At 33.9% G+C, this 25,869-nt stretch overlaps 1 protein-coding gene across 12 annotated transcripts in view; it reads left to right on the plus strand.

Moving 5' to 3' along the window:
* Positions 1-25,869, plus strand: part of LOC123909530 (serine/threonine-protein kinase ATM) — a 63,413-nt gene that overhangs the window by 4,780 nt on the left and 32,764 nt on the right. For all 12 annotated transcript variants that reach the window (XM_045960381.1, XM_045960447.1, XM_045960452.1 and 9 more), the window contains 27 exons: positions 101-185; positions 562-636; positions 2,862-2,903; positions 2,982-3,052; positions 5,244-5,292; positions 6,069-6,140; positions 6,606-6,761; positions 6,853-6,942; positions 7,017-7,204; positions 8,927-9,518; positions 10,664-10,741; positions 10,822-10,983; positions 13,635-13,757; positions 14,035-14,183; positions 15,134-15,290; positions 15,462-15,508; positions 15,578-15,641; positions 17,192-17,266; positions 19,672-19,791; positions 20,049-20,234; positions 20,973-21,094; positions 21,178-21,247; positions 21,358-21,485; positions 23,506-23,647; positions 23,729-23,866; positions 23,960-24,058; positions 25,209-25,255. In XM_045960381.1, coding sequence (XP_045816337.1) covers positions 101-185; positions 562-636; positions 2,862-2,903; positions 2,982-3,052; positions 5,244-5,292; positions 6,069-6,140; positions 6,606-6,761; positions 6,853-6,942; positions 7,017-7,204; positions 8,927-9,518; positions 10,664-10,741; positions 10,822-10,983; positions 13,635-13,757; positions 14,035-14,183; positions 15,134-15,290; positions 15,462-15,508; positions 15,578-15,641; positions 17,192-17,266; positions 19,672-19,791; positions 20,049-20,234; positions 20,973-21,094; positions 21,178-21,247; positions 21,358-21,485; positions 23,506-23,647; positions 23,729-23,866; positions 23,960-24,058; positions 25,209-25,255 — 3,327 coding nt within the window. The remainder of the gene's footprint in view (positions 1-100; positions 186-561; positions 637-2,861; positions 2,904-2,981; positions 3,053-5,243; positions 5,293-6,068; positions 6,141-6,605; positions 6,762-6,852; positions 6,943-7,016; positions 7,205-8,926; positions 9,519-10,663; positions 10,742-10,821; positions 10,984-13,634; positions 13,758-14,034; positions 14,184-15,133; positions 15,291-15,461; positions 15,509-15,577; positions 15,642-17,191; positions 17,267-19,671; positions 19,792-20,048; positions 20,235-20,972; positions 21,095-21,177; positions 21,248-21,357; positions 21,486-23,505; positions 23,648-23,728; positions 23,867-23,959; positions 24,059-25,208; positions 25,256-25,869) is intronic.

Consider the following 25,869-nt stretch of genomic DNA (forward strand, 5'->3'; position numbering starts at 1 on the left):
TGTCTCTTTTGCATTTCTGATTTGTTCTTTGAACTTATATAATGGACCCTGTCCACCCTTTGAATATTGTGTACTTATGTCTGTTCAATTGCATCTAAAGGAGTTTGCAGGAACTTTCGTCTGCTCTGTTGCTTCCAAATTCAATGATGAAGATATCGTCAATGCCACCTTCCACTTTGAATGAGGTCTTTTTGTCTCTCTCACATGTTTTGACCAGGCCAAACTTATTTTTGAGTTCTAACAAAAATAAATAATGGTTAGGGTTGGCAAAGGAGGCTGACAATGACATGTGAAATTGCTTTTGGCCAGTTTCTTTTGAATTAATGGGACTTTTCACTTCTTAAGCTGTGTTTTTCTTTATTTCTTTTTTGTTAAGGAGAATAACTTGATCTGTATTTTAGTTGGCTATAACATATGGGTACAGATTTTTGTGAAAGCAATGTAAAGAGAAAAGGCTCTTTAGTATCACTTATTCTAGATATTTGTCATTATTTGTTGCTTCTCTGGTATCATATTTTCTTTCTTAATTATTCATTGCTTTAATCAAGTGAATTTTTGCAGTTCATGAATGGTTGGAAAGTAATATGGAGTACTATTGTGCATGGGTTGCCGATTTTCAGCAATATAGCCACTCTTGTAAGTTTGTTGACAGAGTCCTCCTCTCAATTTTATGTTGTAGTTTTTTTTATGGGTATCATGATACTGCTTGTAGATATAATTAATATTAAATAGTGTTGAAATTAGGGGATTTTAGACATATAGAGGAGAGGAAGAACAAGAGCTTGTAAAATACGATTTTGATTCGTGATTTGATGATGCTTGTATGATTATAAAAGGTTAGGCCCTAACCCCTATTCATAGGGATATATGACTCCCGATCTTAATTAAATAGGGAAACTAGTAATGAAAATAACTAAGTCATAAAAACCCAATCCTGTGAGATAAATCAGGGTATTCTTGAGATAAGAAATACCCCAAGTGCAGGGACGGAACTAGGTAGAAAGAAAAAGGGGCAGCCGCCACCCTCAATGACCAATGAATCATGGTACATATATCTAATGCATACAAGCTCGCCCCTGTCAAATAATTCATAGAGATGGAATTCGTCTTTACATCATTAATGCATAATGAAAGAAAAAGGGGCAGCCGCCACCCTCAATGACCAATGAATCACGGTACATATATCTAATGCATACAAGCTCGCCCCTGTCAAATAATTCATAGAAATGGAATTTGCCTTTACATCATTAATGCATAATGAAATATATAGTGGCATACAATGAGTCATGATAAAAAAAAGTAGCATATAAAAGTGGCATGAAGTGATTTATTTTATTTCAATATATAATGAAGCGATTTGAAAAAATTTACAACATTAATGTATATAATATAATGAAATAGTTTCCACGAGCTTAGCTCAATTGTTTGGATATCAGAGTTCGAATTCCGAACACCCTATATATTCACCAATTTCTAGCCACTATGCTACTTGAGCAAAAAAAAAATAAAAAAATAAGCGATTTGAAAAAATTTACATCATTAATGTAGACAATATAATGAAGTGATTTGAAAAAATTCACATAATTAATGCATATAAATTATTATTTTTTCCTTTATATATCATGTATACATTTTCGCCTCCTTAACATTTTTTTTTCTGGTTCCGCCCCTGCCCAAGTGAATAACAACTATGAACAGTATTGTTGAATAAGGAAGAATGTTGTTGAATAAGAGAGAAAATTAGAGGAATATGGTGAAACTGTGTCTAAACTACACTACGGAGATTCTATTATATAAGCTCAGAAACAAATCAATATTCAATCATCAACATTAATTACAATAGAATATTCTAGAATATATATACTACCTCCTTTTCTTTTTAATTGTCATTTTATGGTTGCTTACACGTACCAATGAAGCTAATACATTTTTTTTTACTTTACAACAAATAATTTGCCCTTTACCTATAATACCATTAACGATGTATTATCTCACTTCACCTTTTTTTCCTCTGCAATAAACAGTCAGAGTTAATTTTGACAAAACAGTAATAAATATTACTTTGAATTTTGAAAATGACAATTAAAAAGAAACATTTTTTTTTAAAGAAAACGACACTTAAAATGGAACAGAGGGAGTACTTAACTATTAATTCAAATATCAACACTCCCCCTCAAGCTGGAGCATATAAATCAAATGCACCAAACTTACTACATATATAACTGATTCTAGGACTTCGCAGGGATTTTGTAAAAACATTCATCAACTGATTATTGGAATTGAAAATACTTGTGACAATGTTGCCGGATTCAATATTTTCTCTGCAAAATGACAAGTTTATCTGTATATGCTTGGTCCTAATGAAAATCTGGATTTGAGGCAATATGCAATGCAACTTGATTATCACAAATTAGTGTAATTAGCTTTGCGGCTTGAAATTGGAGCTCTTTTAGTAACTGCTTCAACCAAATGGCTCACATGTTACTAATGCCATGATCCTGTATTCTTGTTACTATTTAAATGAATTAGTGCATGTACTCTTTTTAAAACTCAGAAATATATATGTTATTTTCACCAATGTATTTTTATTTCCTTCGCAGCTAATTGTTTTGTTTGTTTCAACTAAGATCTTGATTTTCCCCATTCTGTATTCTTTTTCTGTATTCGTGTTCTAGTTTCCCTTGATTAGAATTTTTTGTTTTCATAGTCTGCTTTGTTTATGCATCTTGTTGTCATCTATATATGATTTTTATTTTCAAGAATAATGATTGTTATTATCATTATTTGTGTTAAACAAGAAGTTTTCGCCGTCCGTTAATTTCTGCTAAGATTTTAATTTTGGTAATGGTACATTAATGCAGGTGGATGCTGCTTTGGCGCTTTTGAGTAATATAACATCAAATGTGAGTTGCAATCTTCACACAGTTTGGCATGCTGTTAATAATAGTCTATAACTCTAATGCCGTATGTTTTCTATCCAGGATTTAGTAGATACATGTCTCATACCACAAGATGTGTGGGATCTTCAATTTTTCAAAAGACCAACTTCAATGTAAGTGCCTTTTACAGTATTAACTTGATAACAATAAAACATGTCTTAAAGATATTTCATATTTTAATGTAAGCATATCATTTAAGCCAGTAAATAAATTCAATCACATATGATCACACTCTTGTTGAATACTTAGAGATCAAGTGCTGTTTCAATGGATGTAGAGAATACCTTGTTACTGTTTCATTATTATTTAGAACATTGCTACTTAAAAGAAATTTGGCTGTTGCATTATAGATATTTCTAACGAGTTAATTTGTTTTTATGCTTTTAATTTATAAAGTTCATGGCAAATTCATGATTAAATTACAAAAAGAAAAATCCATCTGCAAGACATTTTATTCATTAATGTTCATGGCTATTATCATTTCTATCATAGGGTTTATCTAATTTGTAAACACAAATTGGTAGACCTCACACCTTTGCTTGGTTGGATATATAGGGATATTACTAAGAGAGGGGAGAGTTAAGGAACTGTTTTTATCTTGTTATATGTTGTAGCGCATATACTGTGAGTGGAGATAGAGTTTGTTATGTACTTATGTTTCTGTCTACTTATATGTTGTAGTATGGGGAAGTGGGAGTTATTTGTGACATGTAGGGTAGTCAAAATCGAGATCCTTCTAGGATTGGGAGGTAAAACATGGTACTGCAATGCAGAAACTAAAATCCTTCCAAAAATAAAAACATTTTAGTTTAAATTAGATATTTTAGGTCACTAATATGTAATAATTATTGAGATCCTACGCTGACTAGAGGTATGGTTAAATTAGTCCTTAGTTTAGGCAATCCTAATCTCTAGAGCTACCTTTTGGGGATGAGTTAATCCCAATCCAAAATCTAAGCTAGGGTTTAGTTCTCAAGATTTTGTGCAAAAAAAGCCTAAAAAGTTTAATTTAGTTACAAATATATATAGTATATAATATGACAAATCAACCATAGATGCTTGCATAGCTTAGTTGGTCAAGTTGACTTAGTTGGTCAAATTGAGGGTCTCAAATATTCTTTGACCCAGGTCCAAACCTTGTATTCTGCAAAACATGATTTATTTTATTTGTGTTGTGTTATTTTTATTTATTTATTATTATTTTAAAAGGCCTCACAATAAACTTTGCTTTAGGCCTCTAAACATATTTGGCCTGCCAACCATATTTGTTCATGTCCTGGAATCTAGATGTCTAGTCCTAGGTCTGAGGGTGCATGTTAGTGGATTTGGATTCTCTAAATTCATACATTTCCTACATTTAGGCAAAATTTAAGGATATTTTTGTCTTTATAACACACATTAATGCACTTACATATGCAATATTTTCTCTTTCTTGGTTAATTTTTGCTTGAATGTAGATGAATTTAGGAAAATCAAATGTAGAGAATCCAAATCCCATGTTAGTAGCTCTGTTATTGGGCCATTCACATTTGCCATGCTTAAATGTCCAATTGTGAGGGGGCTTGTTGAGATCCCACATTCATTGGAGATATTACCACATTGCTATTAGTTCTTATAAGGCTTGGGCAATCCTCACATCTTGAGCTAGCTTTTGGTGATTAAGTTAGGCATAACAAATTCTTAGAATAATATCAATAAAACTCTAGCAACAAGTTTCTTACTTATTTACGTTGGAGAATTGGATTATTAATATCTAATTTTTATTTGATAAAGAACATGAAAAGCTAAGGGGGATTGATTGGAAGTGGGACAAAGAAGGGGTGCTGTTATAAACTTATTCAATACTTATTCTAATGGGAGATGTCAAAAACCTATGCTAATATTTATTTTATTTTTTTGGTCATGTAGCCTAGTGGCTAGAAATTCCACCCTTAAGGTGGATAAGTGGGATGATGCTAATATTTATTTTATATTTGATACTTATTATGAAAGTTAAAGGAACATAAATTAATTTATTGAAGTGCTTGGAATAGGATTATATAAGCACAAATTCCTACATGAACAACTATTTCAAGAATTGAAATGAAAACAACCAGGACCAAAAACAAAATTATTGTTTCCGAGATTAAAACTTTAACCATTTTTTTTTTGTAGGGACTAAAGTTATTTATGCCAATTGATTATTTATACCTTTCTTTCTTCCCTTTTAGTAATTTTTCTTTGTTTCGTTTCTACATATGAAATTTGTTTCACTCTTGATTTTATTTCTATGTTCTTATGTAGTTCATGGTTTTCCTTATGCAGACCTATCTTGCATTTTTTCTCATGTTACTTTTCAAGGAAAAAGTCTCATGTAAGTTGCCAAGGGAGCATCATATTTTTCATGTGATTATTTACTTGATGTTAGATTAGTAATTGACCTATATAAGCTTAAGTTTATATAGAATTGTGTTACCAAATTGATTTCAAATTTCCGCATAGAAAGTTTTGAATGTGGAAAATAACTCATAAATAGGGTAATCAACCGTAGTAAGATAATAAACCGTAGTAAGATAATAATTTACAATGATTGCAAAAATACTTCAATCGGATCCTTATGGCAGTAAGTTTACAAAAATAATTCACACCTTTTTCTACAAAAACAAAAGATGGAGCAAGCTTTGAGTCTTCAATTGTCCATTTGCACATCTCTTCTTATAGTATTCTAGTTGTGACTTGTGGTTACATTTTCTATTTCTTGTTGCTCAATAAAAAACAAGTTTTGCAAATGTAATGGAGAAAAACTCCCTCATCTCGATAGAGCGTATAATGTTTTGACAATACTTACTTTAATAGCCGATTTTATGCAGTTGAGTTAAGCCCAAAGTCTAAAATGGTATTAGAGCCTATCCTAGATGTGTTGTTGGGTCACTCATTTTCGAAACACCAGGCTCACTAGCCTTGTGTGTGAGAGGGTCTATTGGAGAAAATTCCAAGTTCCGCATCGCCTAGATTGGGAAATCCTTACCTAGCAAGCCAATTTTGTATGGCTGAGTTAGACACAATCTAAGAATACGTGGGTTAATTTAGGTAGAAATGAAAACTATTTCTATGCTGATCCACATTTGTTTTAAATTTACTGACATGCAGACTGATCTGCGGGATATTTTACATCTTAGAAAGAACTTTTTGAAGGCAGTTTTGAATCATCATGATTGGAAGGTATGCTTTTCTTTAAATTGCGATTAACAAAGTATTTTATCTTGCATTATACTTATACAATTAGGAAAATATATAATTTAAAATAGACAACTTGTATTACTCAATGAGATTGTACAGTACACACATATACTAGAAGAAATGGCTGTGTTTCTTGGACACCCGTCTACCCCAAATTGAAAAAGGATCAGGGTTAGCCTTCACTACGGCTGAACTGAACTCAAATATGAGGAACTAGGATTTCAGAACCTTGCTGTACATATCAACTTGATAATTTAGAATAAATTACTGGTACTACTCAATGAGACTGTACAAATATTAATAACAATGGTAAAAGGGCACCACCTCGAATCACTTTAGTATTACGATCTCATACAATTCTACGAATATTTGACAATATGTTCTCAAACACTTAACTTACAATAATATATAGGCACCAGTTTCATTTTTCTGTTCCTTATTGTGCAGGGTTATTCAAAATTGTCTGAGCGGATGGGTTTGTACCTGCCAAGTGCTATGTTTGCACTTTGTGTAGGTTTTGTTACGTTCACTGAATTCTTTAAAGAAATTGGTCTAGTTCACATCTCTTTCGATGTCACTGAATCTCTTGATAATAGTCATAAGGTACAGCCTATGACTCTTCCATATACTGATATTTGATTGAATAGATTTACTTGAACTGTTACTATGAAACTCGCTATGATGTTTATTGTAGGTTGAAGACCCTAAACATCAATGTTTGCAACAATTTTTGGATTGCTCCGTAGAAGTTCTCACAGAAATTCACAAAGTTTCCAATGCTGAGGTGTGATCCTTTACATACAAAAGCTTGTTTGCGTTAACTCTCATGGTTTCATAAAGGCATCGATAATTTTGCAGGTTTCTGCGCTGCAAATATTTCCAGGCATACGGGTTCCCCAAGAAATAAGTGATCAACTTTTGCTTGAAATGGAGACCTCTATTCTTGAAGTGTTGGAGCAAGAGGAAAATAATGAGACAGATATCCCTGATATTTTCTTAAAATGTTCTCTCTTGTCTAACCTACTATACGGTTATTTCTTCACAAGGTTTGTCACTTTACTGTCATCCTCTATCTATTTGGTTATAACTATGGGACCGAAGTTATGGTGTTTATTTTTTGCCAAATAGAAGTGGAATAATGTAATACTTTTTGAATAGCCCTCCAATCAGACTTGTAGAATTGGAGGGGAAAAACAGAGGATTAAAGAGTAGCATGAAAGCTTAGTGTTGATGTGGAGCGGAGCGGGTCACAGGTGTCCATAATGGTTTTTAGGGCAATTTCGAAATTTCCCCCAATTTGTAAGGGTACCATTGGTTTCGGTATCCTTTTTTCGCTATTGTTAACTTTAACTTTAAAGTTTCATCAAAGAAACATAGATGGCGACGTACTTTGCTTCACCATCGTATCCAATCCAAAGTTCCAGCTTCGATACCGCACCGCCGCGCACTACCCGTTCACTTTGTTTCAGGTTTCTTTTCCTTCATGTCCTTCCTCTGTTTCTTCTGTTTCTCGTTACCTCTGTTTCTTTTCCTTCTTTTCATTCATTTCATTCCTATGTTTCCTTTCCTTCTCTTCTCTTTTCCTCTTTTATTTTTTTAAGCTTCGTTTCTCGTTGAGTTACAGGCTTATTTAAAAACAAATAAACCTCAATTAAACGAAATCATATCTTCTACCAAGACATTTACTAGCGAGGCTGAAGCCCTAGTGAATGAAGCTATTCAGGAACTCCTCATTTTAAAATCATATTCTGTTTTTAATTTCTATTTTTAACTTCTTTTTTATTCTTCTCTTTTATTCTTCTATTTTTAACTTCTTTTTTATTCTTATGTTTTTAAATTCTGTTTTTAACTTTGTTTTTTTTTTCTTTTTTCTTTTTCTGTTAGCTTTTTTATTTTGCTCTGTAACATAATAAAAAAAGAATAATACAGTATTATTTAGTAATAAAAGATCAAATATTAAATAGAAAAATATTAATAATAATACTAATAGTAAAATAATTACCTGAACATATTTAGTATAAAAATATTTGGATTTATATAGTATAAAATACTCCTTAATGTCAGGATGCTCTTATTTCAAATAAAAATTATAGTATAAAATACTCGACACCTAGACTTGAATCATAGACTCGAAAGAGTCTATTGAAAATAAAAAATGACTTAAAAAAATCTGTAAATGACACATGTACATAAATTTTTTAATTTCAAGCTACATGATAGAGTTGTTACCAAAAAAACTCCATGATAAATCAAAGTAGCAAAGTATGTAGATATAGTCGTAGTTCCTTCCTACTGCATATAGTAAAACACAACAAAAATGAAACAAAAATAGAGCACACATAAAAGAAAAGCATAAAAACAGCAATTAATGAAACATAATTAGAGCATGCATGAAATAACAATTACACAAAAATTCATCAAAGAATAGAGACAGCAAGAAACATGCGGTACAGACGCGGGTCAGAGAGAAATGTCTGCTGTTCTATTGGGTTTTCTAACTTCTAAACTAAAAAGAAGAGACACGTCAGGTCTTCTAACTCTCTTTTAGGTTTTTTTGAGAGAAACAGTGAGGCCAAACATGTTTATGCTTTTTTAAAAAAATTACATTGAACTCGTAAACTTGCTTCAGACTTGCAAGTTGCAAGGCTATCCGAGTATATGCGAGTATACCCGAGTCTGTGTGAGTCTACAATCAAAACTAGTTTGAGCGCGAGTTACCTAATTTCAACCATTATTTAACTTTGATGTATGCTTTTATGTTATTTCAGGAAAAAAAATGTTTCATTTTGTTTGAAATTAAGCCAATACTTGCAAGTGATGGTTGATAAGGCTGCCAGTATCATTAAAAAAGACAGCTCTCACGGGGCCAGTTGCTTAAGTTATGTCCCTACATGTGAGGATACAGGTTCTCTTGCTGCTTCTGTTCGTTGTTTTCTTTCATCACCTATATTTTGTGAATGGAGGGATCAAAATTTGGACTTTGTTCCATTTGGCAAGGTTATCACATCTGTGGAGACACTTTTGAAAGAATTTGTAAATCTATATGATGGTTATTCTCAGCATTTGACGAGTCTTCAGTCTGATATGATCATGCAAAATACAGCTTCTACTGATAGTTTGCAAAGTTCTCGTTCATATGACATAAGTAAAAGCAGGATTGTAGATATGGAGTTGGATGTTAACGACGATTCAAGAGATGTGGATAGCTTACTTGTCAAAAAAATTGGAAGTGGCGTGTCATCTTCTGTAGAGAATTGGAAAGTTGGCATGATATCACTTATTTCCTTTTTTTTCTCTGCTTCACCTAAACTGACGTGGGATACGCTCTATAAACTAATGGAGAAAGAGTCCGATCCCAAGGTAGACTCTTGATACTGTCGTATTTGCTTAGTATTTACAAATTTATTATTTTCAATGTTAATATTTTCATTGTTATTGAACAGTTTCTTTCTATTTATAGGGGATTAAGATATGTATGGAGGGAAGATTTTTTTTTTCTTTCAATATTTTAAAACCGGGGAAGGAGACATTGTTATTCATTGAAGTGGCACTAATTTCCATTTTATATCTGTCCCCAAGGGAATTTGAACTCCATGGACAAGGGAATGTCTTATAATACATCTCATGGACGCATCATTGAGAAATAACCTTAGTATGGGATGGTAAGGGAATGTCTTATAATACATCAGAATTTAAGACACCATGCTCAATTGTGTTTGGGATGGTAGGGGACAAATTGGATCTTGGATGAACTTAGTATGGGATAGTGAGGCTGGACTTCATCTTGGATTGTTGGGTTCGAACTGCATTTGGTATTGCCAGAGGAAACTATAAGGAGGACACAATAGTTCAACGAACTAATCTATACTTTTAATATAGTGTGTGGAAACCGTAAGGAGAAAAACTCATCGGCAAAGAGAACCTGAGAGACAAGAGTAACCGGAATTTGTGCATGGCCAACAAGAAAAAAAGAATAATGGAGATGATGGCATTGTTATAAAGTTATAGGTTTTAAGGAATTCAGCAGTAGACTAGCTAAGGGTGGTTGACAAGTTCTCACTTGGTCAACCTCCTAAGAATCGAAGGGGGATTATTAGGAATATATAGTAGGCTGCTATCTTACACTGAGAGATTGGGCTTTGGCCTAATCCTCTTTATCTCTAAGTCAGAATTCCGTTAGGAGTTAGTTACATCTAATTGTCTATAAATAAACCACTGTACACTTATGATAATCACAATGAAATATACAAGATTCTTCCAAATCTAACTTTCTAGAACTCTTTCTCTCTTCCTTCACTTTACTTTCTCTGTTTCTGTCTAATAATAACTACAAGTTTTTTTTTAAATTTTTTTTATGGTAATTAAAAAAATAGTAAATTATAAAATATAAATATGTAAGGAATCAGTCCTAAGAATCAATCTAATATATTCTAAATTACTTTTAAGAACTGACTCAATTATTATAAGATATCTTAGCATTTATGTGATTTTCATTTTAAATTTAGGTGCGTGGACAAATATTGCATCATCTCTGTGAACATCCTCATTGCGTGGACAAATATTCTACAAGATTAATAGATTTGGTATTAAAATATCTGGGTCTAGATTTCAATAATCTATTTGTATGTGAACACATATCACAGTTTGCTTTATTGTTTTGTAGGTTAATGTAATGAGCGGTATCATTACAGAGCAAGTTGGACTTAAGCTTGCCTGTGGAAATGTGTTGTCGTCTACCCATGCTTTACTATCTAAATTATTCTCCCTTGATGCTGTTGGTAAGGAGAAATGCGGCCCATACTTAAGTGAAGTGACAACTAAACAGGTATCTTTGAATTTCAATGTATGTGAGTTTTTGGAGACGATTGTTTTATAGAAGTAATGATTAACTAGAACTTTCCATGAACAATTACATAAAGTTACAACTGAGGTAGAAAGTTGGAGAAATGGAGAAAAATGTAAGAAAGTAAGTAAATCTAATTTATCTAAATCCTAATTACTGAATTTGATATATAAAATCTACTAAATCAAAGTAATATACAATGTTTGTTGAAAATATGTTTAGAATATTTCTAATTACTGTGTGGATTTACCGTAGGCATATCTCCATCTAAATATGAACAGAATCTCCTATTTTTATTTTGTACTGTATTTATTATTTTAAGGCTATATAGATCCTGGCAGAGGGAACCAAAAAATCGTGCCTGTCTAGTGTACTTGCTGTCCTCTGGGGAAGAATATTTTCGGCAACATGTTTCCTTTTCGATTTTTGCCTCTTGCCACCATGTTACAGCTTTCCTGCGTGTTTCCTATACCATCCAATGCTGCCCGGCAAATATTCCTGTAAGAGCACCACAACCAGCAGAGGAATATCCTGATCTATGCAACCACAAAGTTGTAGGATATAAGCCCGTTTATGTGTTGAAACCAACTTGCATGTTTTAATTAATGCTTGGTCTTTTCCTCACTGCACATGATGACACACCTGGTGAGTTCGGCAACCAATTTTTCTGCCTACCAGTTTGCCCGACGAAATTAGTCCTCGTTCTTACTTTCGTATTTTAGGATGTGGGTACCCACCATTATGCTTTGAAAACTGTACTTCATCGTCGTTTAATGTTGTTATCTCTCCTTTGACTGATTATGGCTTCATCTGGTATTCATGATCCTCTGAAGGCTATTCAACTAATTATGAAAAATTTCTTTGTTGGTTTGAGCATTGAATGTCCTCTTGATGATGTATTGCTTTGATTGCACAAATTGGCAATTTATTTTCCTTCATATCTCACAGTCACCTTCCCTTGGTCTCTGGTTTCTTGATTTTGGTGCGACTACCATATCTTTCGTAATACGACTCTTTTCTCCTCTCTTTCTAATCTAGTTATTTACCTGGTTTGACCGTTGAGAATTCTTACATTGGGTGAGATATGGCTTGACAATGTGCGTATAAGTGGTGAGTAGTCTTCACCTTAAAAGTCAGTTTTGTAGGAGTTGAGTTAGACCCTACCTGGTTTGACTGATGAGAAGTCTTACATTGGGTGAGATATGGCTTGACAATGTGCGTATAAGTGGTGAGTAGTCTTCACCTTAAAAGTCAGTTTTGTAGGAGTTGAGTTATACCCTACCATTTTGGTTATTGGGGTTTTGAGAGAGCTTGCTATCTCTTAAATTGCATGCTCTCCCCTATCCATGACGACAAAGTTCCACACTCTTAAAGACTTAAACACACATTTTGTCCACAATCTCTATCCTGATAAAAACTCCCAGCTCGATACGTTGCTGTTGCCGTACTCGGAAAACAGATATGAGAAGAAAGGTGGAGAAGAAACTTCTAGTAACTGAACCGAGATGGGCAGAGAACCTGGCTGTCAATGCCACAGTGCTGGCTGGTCTTTGCAGAAACACAGAACAGAGTGTTGTAAACCTCCTAGAAACAGAGCCGAGAAGGGTTGGGAACCTGGAATTCACAAGAGGTTAGGGATGAAGAATGAAGTCTATTGATTAAGAAAACAGTTTTTAAGGCACTGATAGAGGCTTAAAACCTTCTATATTAGGCACAACTTCTATATTGTAAGGGACGAGAGAGGTTTTAACATACAGAGATAAACCCAGATTAGATAAACCCAGTGGTTGATGCCTAAATCAGCCAAGTATTTAGATATTACTCAGAAACTCGCCTCCCCAATCTGATAGGAAGGCTTTGATGAGTAAGTTAAACTTTTATTCCACCATGCTTTAGAATTGTTTAAAATGGTAAAGGCATCAGACTCTGTTTTCAGAAAATAAATCCAAGTGAATTGAGTAAATGCATCAGAACTCGGTAAATTCAAATTCTCTCTCTCACTCTCTCTCTCTCTCTCTCTCTCTCTCTCTCTCTCTCTTTCTTCTCTCTCTCTCTCTCTCTCTTCTCAATAATACACTACATGCACTAATTCGTTTAAATAGACTATTCTATACTTGGCTCCCATTGGGATTTGGCTTATTTTTTAGGTTATGGAAATAGCTTTTGAAAATAAATAAGCTTTTGTGTTAATTCATAAGGTTTCAATGACAAAAATTGTATCTTTATAAGATGTTTTCTCATAAACTACCTTGAAAAACTTATAATAATACATAAAAGCTTATTTATTCGCATAAGCTAAAAAATAAGCCAATCCAAACGGGCTCTTAATGAGCGTGATTAATAGATGAAATACAATTATTATAAATAATTACACATATACCTTATTCACAACACATACAATTTTTTCCTTTTAGTTATCAGCTCAGCTCGTACATGCTTACTGGCGATTTCTATAATAGTACATATTTTCATTATTTTGTCCTAACTGTAGCTTTGCACTCTGTTTTATATCTTAGCAAGGTGCTTCTGTTCATCAGGGACATAGTTTTGAAACGAACATGGTTTATTGTTATATATTAATGTTATTATTATTATTATTATTAATTTAATTAACTGTTAATTTAATCCTGCAGTGCTTTGAGTCACTAGGAAACTTGGTGCATAAACTTTCAAAAATTGATCTTGATTGGTTTGGACGGGTGAAGCTTATTGATTGCATCTTTAATCTTATTTCACTCCACCCTCAATTTTGTCAGGTGATTTTTATAATTTTCTCGGCCCGATTTTTATGTTTTTTTAGGTACCGTGAGATAAATGAGAGAGTTTTGATGTTTCTGGTGAAAATGATTTTTGCTGTCTGATTTCAGTTATTATTACGGTATATCAAGATTCAGTTAAACCTACCCAAACCTATGCAAAATTACAATTTCAGTTGGAACTACCTAATCATAATATTACTATTGCAATTGTCGGCAACAGAAAACTAACAGCACTGATTTAATACCTCATACAGTGTTTTTTCTGTTTTAACAGACAATGACAGACGAAAACAAGACAATCATAGACAGATTACTTTTGATGCTCAATGATATGGATTATCGGGTTCGTTTATCATTTGCAAGGAGGATTGGTGTGCTTTTCCAAACATGGGATGGCCATGATGAGCTTTTTCAGGACTTATGGTTAGTTTCACTTCACAAGATCTCAAAGCAATGTTTCCATTGAAATGGGATTTTCACAACTTGATTGATGCTCACGTTTATTATTTTACGATTACACCTTAATTGATGACGGTTTTACAGTTTTAGGTTGTAACCTTTTTTTGTGTTCCATTAACAACAGTAAATATTCATTTGCACTTCCATGTTTTAGGAATACTAATGTATTATTATAGTATCTGGGCCTTATAGCTTAGCACAGTCATCTAACTGCTTTGGATTTAGTGCCAGCTCTATCTCTATTAGCCAAGCTGTAACTTCTTCAGGCAGTGCTTTATTAGTTCCAGCTGTATTTACTTTAGGCAGTTCCAGTTACAACTGTCAATTATTTGTATAAATATCTCATTTTCTCTTCAGATTCAGAATGAAAAATATTCAGATTTATTCTTCTTTGCTTCTCTAAATTCTTTGAATTCAGAAGTCTAAAACCATCTGTTACGGTCCTTGTTCTTGGATCGGTTAACACGGTCTTAGACGCGGGAGAACCTTTCTTTCGACCTATGATGAAGACAAAAACGGGCTCGTTCTCGAAGTCACAAGTTTATTTTTGATAATAATTGATTCTTATTCCAAATCTGAATGCCTTTAAATAGGCTTACGGTAGAAATCCTAATTAAACTAGGTTAATAACTAACTTACCTTATATTTACTATTCATTTAAATTTAAAAGATAATAATCCTGTTTAATAGAATAATTTGTTTTGACTCTAAATCTTATCCTAACAATACTGAACTAACTTATTAAAAATAAATACTAACAGAATAAATCCTAATCAGTGGAATCCATATCACCAGCTGTTCGTAGGTTATGGTGGTCACTCAGTGAACCATCAATTAGTTCCCCATTCCCCCTGTGAGAAATTTTTCATATAAGGAGATCCACGATCATCGTTTGGCTTTGGTTGTTTTCCCAGTTCAAATTTTGGCGTTCCTCTGGTGGTCTATTCCAAAGGAAAAACTATCAATGCGAAGGAGGTTCTTGCAGCTGGTCCTCAGCCTCGACCTATAATGGAAACAGTTTTAATTACTCTGATGCATGTTGCATTACATAGTGAGAAGGTGGAGTTAGAGGTAAACTTATTGATGTGACATTTCTATTTTCTGTTTACTTTTTAAAGTGCTTTGATCCATTCTTGTGCCTCTGTCTAGTGTTATTCTAGTGTATGATACAAATTAGTCAAGTTTTCTTTTTATTTAGCAGTGCCATTTATTTCCTTTCTGATTCTTGATGCCTTTTTTCAGGCTGTTTTTATGATATGCGTGGTTTCTGCCATTGATCCTTGTCAAAGGTACACAATATTTCCGTGTCATTTTAAAAACTTTTGCTTTAGTGTCTTATCTTCCGTAACGTGTTTTAGGGAATTGGTCTGCGCTGTACTTGACAATCTTTCTAAGGAGCTGAAGTATACGACTAGAATGAAGGTGATTGTTTTTTATGTCTTTGTTTTAATTTTGACCTTGTGCAATGTCTATTTGATTGTAATTGTCTATCCTATTTCTGTAGTTTGGTACTACCAAATGTTCTTTTGTGACATTAGATTGAAAATGTTTAACCTTGATAAAAAATTTGAGTTTTGCCTTTTCAGAAAAACAGTATTTATAGTTAGATGCAAATTTAATTGTAATTTATTTTTTTATAGAAGAACCCATTTTTATTATAGAAAATTTTATTGGTAGATGCTTATTTGCTCTATTATGATCTTGGACAATAACTTGATTTCATGCTTTTGAACTTCAACAACATTCTAGACCTTACGTTGGTACTTACAAAAATAATTTCATTATGATAGGAACCCAATTGAGAATAGTGACACGGGAAAATATAAAAAAAGAGAGGGAATTAGATGATGTGGCAAAGGGTGTAGTTGTAGCCAAGTTTGTTATAAGAGGAGGAAAGAGAGGTGGGGGGAGGCATTCAGATATTTTCTGTTAGAAACCATTTGGTTTGGCTTAGAGAGAGAATCATCCATTCTCTAAGACGAGCTTAGCTCTGGCCAGTAGGAGTATATTCTACTGTAATTTTCCCTTTTTCATAAATAATACTTTCCATTGTTAGTTGTTTTTTGTCTTATTTTATCCATTGAGTTTTGGGTTCCTAACACATTACTAGATCGTGACCCCGTGCGATGCACGGGATAATTTCTATGTGAGAAAAAAAGTTAGTATTGTAATATTATATATAAATTTTATGTATTAAAAATATATTATTATTATTTAACTAATAACATATATTAATCATATAGTATGTTTTATCTTATGCACAATGTTTATAAAAAACATAAGACAAAATAGTGATATTTATCGAGATTAAAAATATGAGAAATATTATATTCACAACAATAAATAAATTCAAAGAAAATTCTCTTACCTTCAATTGTTAATTAAAAGCAGAGCTAAACGCATAACACATACAAATTCAAACAAAAACATGGTGGAAGTAGAAAATACACAATTATGCTCACCGAGAAAATTTAAGAGAACACTCATAGCAGAAAATTTAAAATTGAAAGAACCAAACCAAAATAGATCATCCCAAACAAAAAATTGTAAAAAAGCGGAACTATAAATAAGGTTAGAATGCGACACAGTGAGGTGTGGTTCACTCATATGCTCATTTGTCATAGGTGGGAATATGAATAGCTAATTTAAATACTGTAGGAAGCTTGTAATTTATGTATAATTAATGAAGCATATTGGTTAGCGGATAGGTTTCAAAAAATGTTGTTTAGGCTAATTAAGCAACACTCAAGTTTCAAAGCAAGGGAATGGTAACGGCACATACATATGCAAAAAAGTAATTGCATGAAAATAGTAATAAAATTACAATTATGCCATTCATTTAGGCGGACAAATTGGGAGGGAAAACTTGATTAGCATGTATTTTGCTTTAATAAATAAAGGATGTATTGAAGCTTCAAATAGGTTACGAATACTAAATGGTTTCTTTTGATTTCAATTATCTTTTTTTGCAGTATTTAGAGGAACTTTTTGGATCACTTCTATTTTGTTGGGTAGCTTGCAGTGTAAGCTTGGCTGCACTTGTTGAGGTAATTTGTTCCTGATACATGTTACTAAGTATTGAGCGAGATTTACTGCAAGGTAATAGCTTAATTTTGCTTCTAGTACTGCTCTAATAAAAAGCCTGCTAGTCTTGAGCATGTGATCCTTAAATATACATGTTGAGGTAATTTGTTCCTTATACATGTTACTAAGTATTGAGCGAGATTTACTGCAAGGTAATAGCTTAATTTTGCTTCTAGTACTGCTCTAATAAAAAGCCTGCTAGTCTTGAGCATGTGATCCTTAAATATAGGACATCAACAAGCTGCGAGTGATATTTTAAATTCCATTTGTAATTTGATAAAAAAATTATGCTTCCAAATTGAAGAGTTGAAATGAAAATTGTCTTATTTCTAAATGTTTAAAATTAGAAAATTATGTTTCATATTTTCTAAACACCGTTTTCAAATCAGCGATTAGGGAAAGAGAGGGAGAGGGCGACCGGAAATGTCTTTGGTGAACAATAGAGGCTATTTGTGTGGATGCGAGTTTGTGACTGCAGTTGGAAAGGGAGAAATGTCTTGCTACTACCGAATGGTGAGAAACACTTTGCGAGGGTGTGAGGGCGACCAGAAATGTCTTCGGTTTACATCAGAGGCCTTTTGCATGTCTGCGAGTGTAGGGCTGAAGTTGGAAAGAAAGAAATGTCTTGCTACCATCAAAAGGTGAAATACACTCCGTGGTGGCTGGGACATGAGGTATTGTGCCTTATGAGAATGTTGACATGGTAAGATGAAGTGTGGTCATGCTGACATGGACCATGTCTTTGCAGAGTGGCAATTGGTGGAGATGGTAGCTGCGTGTGACGGTGTGTTCAGAACTTGTTCTCGACGAAGGAGATGGAAGATGTGTTGCTGATTTTGTGAAGGAGGGCTTCCGATCTGGTTGGAGATCTTGTGGGTGGCTGCTGATCTGGTTGGAGATCTTGTGAAGGAGGGTTTTGTGGAAGAAGGATGCGGTTAGATAAGAGAAGAATAGATCGCGTGTTCTGATGCAGGTTGGGAGTGGAGGAAATGTTTTCAGAAATGTTGAAAATGGTTTTTTACTTTCAAAATTATCAGAAATAATTTAGCATGTTGGAAAGCTGGATATATAGTAAAACTTAAACGAGCTTTCACCTAAGAACTTGAGATTTCATATGAGTTGGTCATTAGTAGGTGTTAGAAATAATATAAAACCATTGATATGACTCTATCCTAACACCTTAAGGTTTTGGGATAATCGGTTATTTGACATGGTATCAGAGCCTCTATGACCAAGTGGTCTAGAGTTCGATCCCCGCTCCCCTCACTTTCTAATTAAAAAGTGGAATTTAAGCATATGGTAGGTGGGCCTATGCATTATCCACGCTTCAAGCCCAAGTGGGCTTTGCGTGAGGGGGCGTGTTAGAAATAATATAAAACCATTGATATGACTCTATCCTAACACCTTAAGGTTTTGGGATAATCGGTTATTTGATATATGCTACTGGTCATATCTTACTGTTCAAAACCCTATCCACTTCCCTTACAGCCAGCCACCTTTGGCTTCCTTTGTTGCAACCTCCAGCACCTTCGTTCTGCTGGCTGTGAGGGGGTGTGTCTGAAATCCCACATTAACTATTGTGGATAAAGTAGTCTTTACAAGGCTTAGGCAATCCTCACAGCTCAAATTTACTTCTGGGGTTGAGGTAGGTCTATCCCATATTCTACGACTTAGCTAAAACCTAATGTTATTTTGTTGCCACCTTCTGTTAGTTTTCTCTTTACCTCAAATTTATTGTTAATTGTTATACTAGCAGAGAGAGTGGATGGATCAAGTCTTTTTGTAATTGGTTTTAATTTAGCATTTGGTTGGCTTTAAAGTTGTCTTGTTCCAAAGTTGGGGAACATAACCAAGATATCCAGAAATTATTCAGTCATGCCGAGGAACATAAAAGCACAATTTACTCTTTAAGTACCTTTATTAAGGTTTAGAATGCTGTTCCGAACTCATACTTGAATTAGATACCGGCCTTAAAGTAGGATATTCTATTATATAGTCATGCAATAGGAACCTATGGAAATGCCGATTTGTTTGTGTTGAATGGTGGCTAAGAGCATCGTGGACATTCTATTATATATGTGCTATGGAATATGCTATGCTAAGAATAATCTAGGATATTCTAGAGTATATTTACAATAATTATTTAATATCAACAGTTTGTTTGTGTTCCACTACATTTCATATCCTGGCAAGCATATTTTTTTCAAGACCTCATTATGCATACCCTGAGGTAATTTTTTGTTCATGAATCAATGTCGTGATCTAAAACATTTTCTGTGGTGATGTTTTTTATTTGGTAACAGCTTTCATTTGATGTATTCTGATGAAAAATTTCCTCAGCATTAATTATTGATTTGTTGCTCTACAGACAAGGCATCTTTTTATACCAGATGCAGAACCTGGAAATTTCCTTCAGTACTGTTGTCGATGGCTTCTTCCTGCTCTGCTTCTTCATCAAAATAGTTCTGATCTTAATTGGGTTGCCAAGGTGTGAGCAGGATCCATAACTGATATGATATTTTATGTTAATATATAATATGGAAGCTTCTAAATTTCATTCTGTACGAAATAGAAATTATATCAATTAGATGCCCTTATGCTTTTAGAATTGCCGTTGGTTGAATGATCAAAACTTTGAAGCATCTCTTTCAAAACTTTGGCATCTCTTTTACTGCATACATGGATCATAGATTCTTAAGTGCAGTGTGTGTATGTTGTTTTCTCTAACAAAGTTCCCTTTTGCAGGTCACTTGTCAACCTGTGACAGTTCTTATAAAACACCACTTTGCTTCGATATTTTCAATTTCTATGGCTTTGCATTGCAGTAAGAAACCGGGATCGGAGGGGGGAACTCGTGTGCTTCAGAGTTCTATTCTTGAACTTGGTCAGATTACTGTGAAAGAACGAGACGAACTCATAAAGAGACATTTGGTCTGCTACTCTGCTCTTTAGGGTTTTTTTGTTTTACAGAAAATAATATTTACCGATAACAGTCGTATGTTTATTTTTGTTTTGGGCCTAAATCCATCCCAAAAGCTAACTCATGGTGTCGATGGCCTGCCCCACAATTAAAAGCCCTCATGTTTTGGGCCACAATTTTTGTTTTGGGAATGAATATGTGCGAGTATCTTGATAATAGGTTCTTAGAGTTTGAGCTTGGGCTTAACTCAATCTTAAAAACTAGCTCAGGGAGACAGGGTAGCCCTCACTTATAAGTTATAACCACTATTTTGTCCATATCACTAGTCACCGCAGGATCTCTAATAATTATATCTACTAATAACTTTTTGGTAATTTCTGCTGAAAGCATATTTGTAATGACAGTTTCTCAAACCTCAGTGCATTTTTACTTGGTTGTTTTCTGTGAAAACAAGTGGACGGTAAATTTGACGGGTTTTGGTCCATTTCAGCCACATATACATTAGATTTCATATGCATTGGCTTTGAGTGTGGGTGCTGATATCTATTAAACATTTTTATTCCCAATATCTTTTGAGGTGGCTCCATTTTTAATCATATTTGTTTGAAATTAATGTAAAGTTTTTCAGCTTATAATTAAATAGCATCCGTTGTAATAATAGTATTATTTATCATTAATTACTGGATTTGTTTGAGGAGATATTTTTGTTGCATGTTTTAACATATATTGTTCTTCATGTGTACATTTAGGTCTCGATAGTCAGCTGTATTTTATCTTTGTGCTCTTGTTCTTCCGACCCTGTGGTCCCTTTCTTTTCCATGGATGCAGTGTCAAGTGTAATTCAAACAGTTGTTGATGGATTTCTGGACTCGTGAGTTATCTTCTCTAACTTGCTGTTTATATTTAATCCTATCACTATCTGTATCTTGATATGTAATATTTATTGAGATGTAGGGATGGTAGTCACACAACTGCTGCTGTTGTTGATAAGATCAACATTTTTCGCCCTGATAGAGTTTTCATGGTACGTTTTATTTCATACGACTTGACAACACCATTTTGATATCCTTTTCCCATTTTCTTATATTCTTGCCTTGGTGATTATAATGAATTCAATTGTTTTCTAACTGGCAGTTTTTGGTAGAAATTCATTATAAAATTACAGCAGCGTCTCATTACAGACATAAGTGCCACCGATTGTCTGGAATTGAAGTGCTTATTAGTGTTCTTGGTCAGAGAGTTACTGTTTTAAGCACATCCAAGTAAGTTTTATGGACAGATCATGTATCTCATATGTGAAAGATATTGTAACTAGAAATATGTTCATTCTTGAGTAGATGGTATTCAATTCAATTGTCTTGTGTTTGTTGAACAGTCTATGACGTGCCAAATTATGTTTGTTCCAGACTTTCTCTTATACAATTGCCTTTAATCAGTGTAATGAACAACATGCTATTTCAGAGGAGCAGAGGGTGACTGTATAGCCCCTCAGTTGCGTCACGTTTCAGTGTAGCAAATGTTGCAGCTGCTTTCGGGTAGTAAAACTTATGTGGGACCTATTTCCAAAGTGAGGGAGGGGCCGACATTGATTTCAACCAATTAGAGTGAGTGTTGAAAAGAGTGTTCCTAGCACTCATTGGGGAATAATAGCATTAAATATGATAAAGATAGTTAACCGATGCTTATATTTTAGACCAAAAGGTGTGACAATGTTTTTTGCTTATATTTGAGATTAACCAGAGGGAGTATAGCTTTTTTGTGGCAGTTTTTGAAGGATTTCAGCTTTAAAAAACACTGGAAAAACTTTGCATATTTTTGTGCTTGTTTCCGTGCTTCTTTCCCACATTTCCCTCAGCCTGTCATATTGTCCAACGACTCTCTCTCGCAATTGTCTCGCCTATCTACATCTCTGATGAATCTCTCTTAAAATTCTTTTACATATGCCATCCTGAACATTGGGTAATAAGATTCCTTACTTTGCTATTTTTGAAGGACCCCTGGTATGTTTTTCTCCCTCAAGTGTTTGGTTTCACTTGTCGCTCATAATCTTTCTCCTAGTTGTTTTTTCTATCCCTTGCTCGGTATTCCTAAAACTATCTAGACAACCTTATCTATACTTGACGACAACTAACAATGGCTGCTTTGGAGTCCAATCCTTCATGGACCCCTGTTCCACATTCTCATGGAAACTCTACCGTTAGCTACTAGCGGGTCATTGTTATAAAAGTTGGCATTGGTGGCAGGTGCTCATTTGAAAGCTCAACTAATAGTTACTAGTTACACTCAAACTCTTGATCTAGATTGAAATATTACCTTCTCTTCAATTGCTTAAATGGCATATGTTTGCGTGTTCTGTTTATGGCTGCCATAAGACAACAGCCTTTTTACGAGAGGAAATCTATATGGAGCAACCACTTGGTTTTGTTGCTTAGGGGGGAGTCAGATCTTGTTTGCAGGTTATAAAATCCTTGTATGGTAAAAAAAATTACCCTCTATAACCAATTGCTCATTTAGTCAGGTTTCAATCCAGGCAGAATTCTTACTTTTCTTTCACGTTCTCAAATATTTTCTCACTTTCTCTTGATCCCTCTCATGCCCTTTCAGTATCAATTCTTGCGATCTCACCAATTGGTACTGACTGCACAGCAAAGCTTCCAGATTTTGAAGAGTGGATATTTGTGGAAACATGAAATTTTTTGAGTGTCAATGCATTGCAATGTCATCTTAGTGTGGATGCACTAGGGATTACCTCCCCCAAATATACTTTGAACAAGATCAATTTGATAAGAAAGAATTTTGATTTGTCAAAGGTAGATTGTATTGTATTGTTGATATCAGAGCTGAATTACAGAGAAAAATAAAACAATTGACAAAAACAGACCATCCGTATTTGTACCCTGCTATAGTACTATCATATTTATAATTTTTAATTTCTATAATTAACTTTCTCCATCTCCTTCTACATGTTTCCCTCCTCATTACAGTTAAGCTTTTTAGTAGGATTTTGCTTATGAGTATAAACTTGTTGGGTTGAACCCCCTTATTGGACCCTTCCTATAGACTTTCGTGGGATCCACTATCTTACCAGATTTATTGTAGTAGAATAAGATCTAAATGATTAACTAGTTAACAAGTTTGATTGGGATAAGATCCTATTTATGTAATTAATATCTGAACTAGGTTTTTAGCTTTTTACCGTTAATTTTCTCCTTCAGATTTTCCTTAGTTGTTGCTGATCTATTTATTTCTCATTTACTGTTCTTAAATTTTGAGTGAATGCAGTTATCTTTTCAACTTGATTGGACCATTGATTGGATGTCCTGCTTTACAAGTCCAATGTTGTCGTATACTTTCTGCGTTGTTGAAATCTTGTAAGGAGCATTTATCAGCTGATATCACTAGCATGCTTGGGGAACAGCTCCAGGTTTATATTATTTCAATTTTACAATGTTTTCAATTCATTTGATTTTTTATTCCATTATTTACAACTTCGTCTTCGGTTCAGTTTCTTGTTTCAAAGTTAGTGGCATGTTGCATTCCTTCTGAAAGGAAAGAATCACTTGATAGTTTTATATCAAAAGCTTTACCTCTGCTCCGTACGTTTACTTTGGAGTCTGATCCATCTATGCATGATTACGTCAAAGTGAGTTTCTTCTATTCAACTTTCTCTTTTGTTTCATGTTTTAAGGATCTGATCTTATTATAATTTATGGATGCATAAAAAATATTTTTGCAGGAGTTAGAGCCATTCCCCGAATTAAAAATATTTGATGAGATACGGAAGTTTCATGAAGAATTATGCCACACTTACTCTATTCGTGACCACATATTGAAGGTAAAGAATTATAATCTACTTGCATATTGATGAACTTGTAAGGGTCCTGTTGAAAGGGAAAAAGATAAAGAGTACAAGAGGCATATGGTGAAAACCGTGTGTTGTGTCTAAGAGCATTACAGACATTCTATTATTAAGAGCATTGATTACAAAAGGAATATGTGCTATTGAACATGCTATGCTAAGAATAATCTAGAATATTCTAGAGTATATTTACAATAATTATTAAATATCAACACTCCCCCTCAAGCTGGAGCATTTAATTCAAATGCACCAAGCTTGTCATGTATGTAGTTGATTCAAGGACCTCGCAGTAATTTTGTAAAGACATCTGCCAATTGATGAATATATTTGACAAAGTTTGTGACAATGTCACCTGATTCGATCTTCTCTCTGACAAAATGACAGTCTATCTCAATTTGTTTGGTCCTCATGAAAAACTGGGTTTGAGGCAATGTGAAGTACAGCCTGATTATCACAGATAAGTGTCATTCGTCTAGCCTGTCCATCAGGGCCTTCTTTAATAGCAAAAACCCACTGACAACCAAGTTGGTAGAACCAGTGGACTCCAATGCAGTCATTTCATCAGAAGGACTAGGTAGACCGTTTACCTTTATGAAGAGCAATAGGTAAATCAACCGCAGGACTGGGTGAAACTACAGCATGAGAAGGAATTGGAACAGAATCTGAATCACCTGAAATTCGAACACGATTACGCTCATAAGTGTTGGTCTCTTTAATTGAATCATTAGAATCAGTAGGAATGGTATCTAGAACTCAAACACGTTTACATATGAAGCATGTGTACTCCATTTGAGGGATAGTACCGGTACCGGGTACGTATTGGGACCAGTATGTGGTTGTGGAGGTCTGTGAGTAATGACAGATGTTTCGAATTCAAATGATGGAATAGATAGAACCTGCGGAGTAGACTCTGTTGGAACTGGTCTTGCAATGAAAGGCACATCTTCAAATAAAGTAACCTCTGCAGAAACATTAAAAGGATTAAATCATAACAGCATTCATCCTATTTTTTCTACAAGCTTAAACACATATTTTTAAAACATTCAAAGGAATTTTTAAAAAGTCTTGAGCATGTGGTTTGGTAATTCTCTTTTAACTTGTTATCTGTTTCATTGTTCATTTTCAGTTTGTAAAGAGGTCTTGCTACCTTCCACCACGGTTACTTTTGTCAAGGTGATTTCCGTTCTCAACAGTCTTTCCTATTTTTTATCTTTCATTGTAGGCTTTGTCTAACATGAAAGAGTGGTTCAATTGGTGCATGATGCACAAGTCATGAATAATATTATAACGAATACGAATTTTACAAAATCCACCGTTGGATTGAAAATTTATATCATATAAGTCATCCAAATTGAAAATAATACGATATACTACTAAGACTCATCAAGATTAACGGTTTATCGGTTTTTATTGAATACCGTTAATTTGATGGGTCTCAATAACATATCAAATGATTTTCAATTTCTTTAAAAAAAAATGGATGATCTATATGATTTATAAACTTTCAATCCAAAGGTGAATTTTGTAAAATTCGTATTTGTTATAATGTTATTCATGACTTGTGCACCGTGTATCACTTGAACCACTTTTTCATGTTAGACATGACCTACAAACCTATGATGATAGCTCAATATTGCTTCCTGTTATTTAAATATATAACTAAATTTAAAGTCTTAATTTCATGAAATTAATACTGTATGCATGAGTTTTTTTAGAGTGAGCGAGAATTGGAGGACACGTATTTACGTAATTAATATTAGATGAACTACATTATAACTTGCAATATG

This window comes from Trifolium pratense, linkage group LG1, assembly GCF_020283565.1.
Source record: "Trifolium pratense cultivar HEN17-A07 linkage group LG1, ARS_RC_1.1, whole genome shotgun sequence".
Classification (NCBI taxonomy): domain Eukaryota; kingdom Viridiplantae; phylum Streptophyta; class Magnoliopsida; order Fabales; family Fabaceae; genus Trifolium; species Trifolium pratense.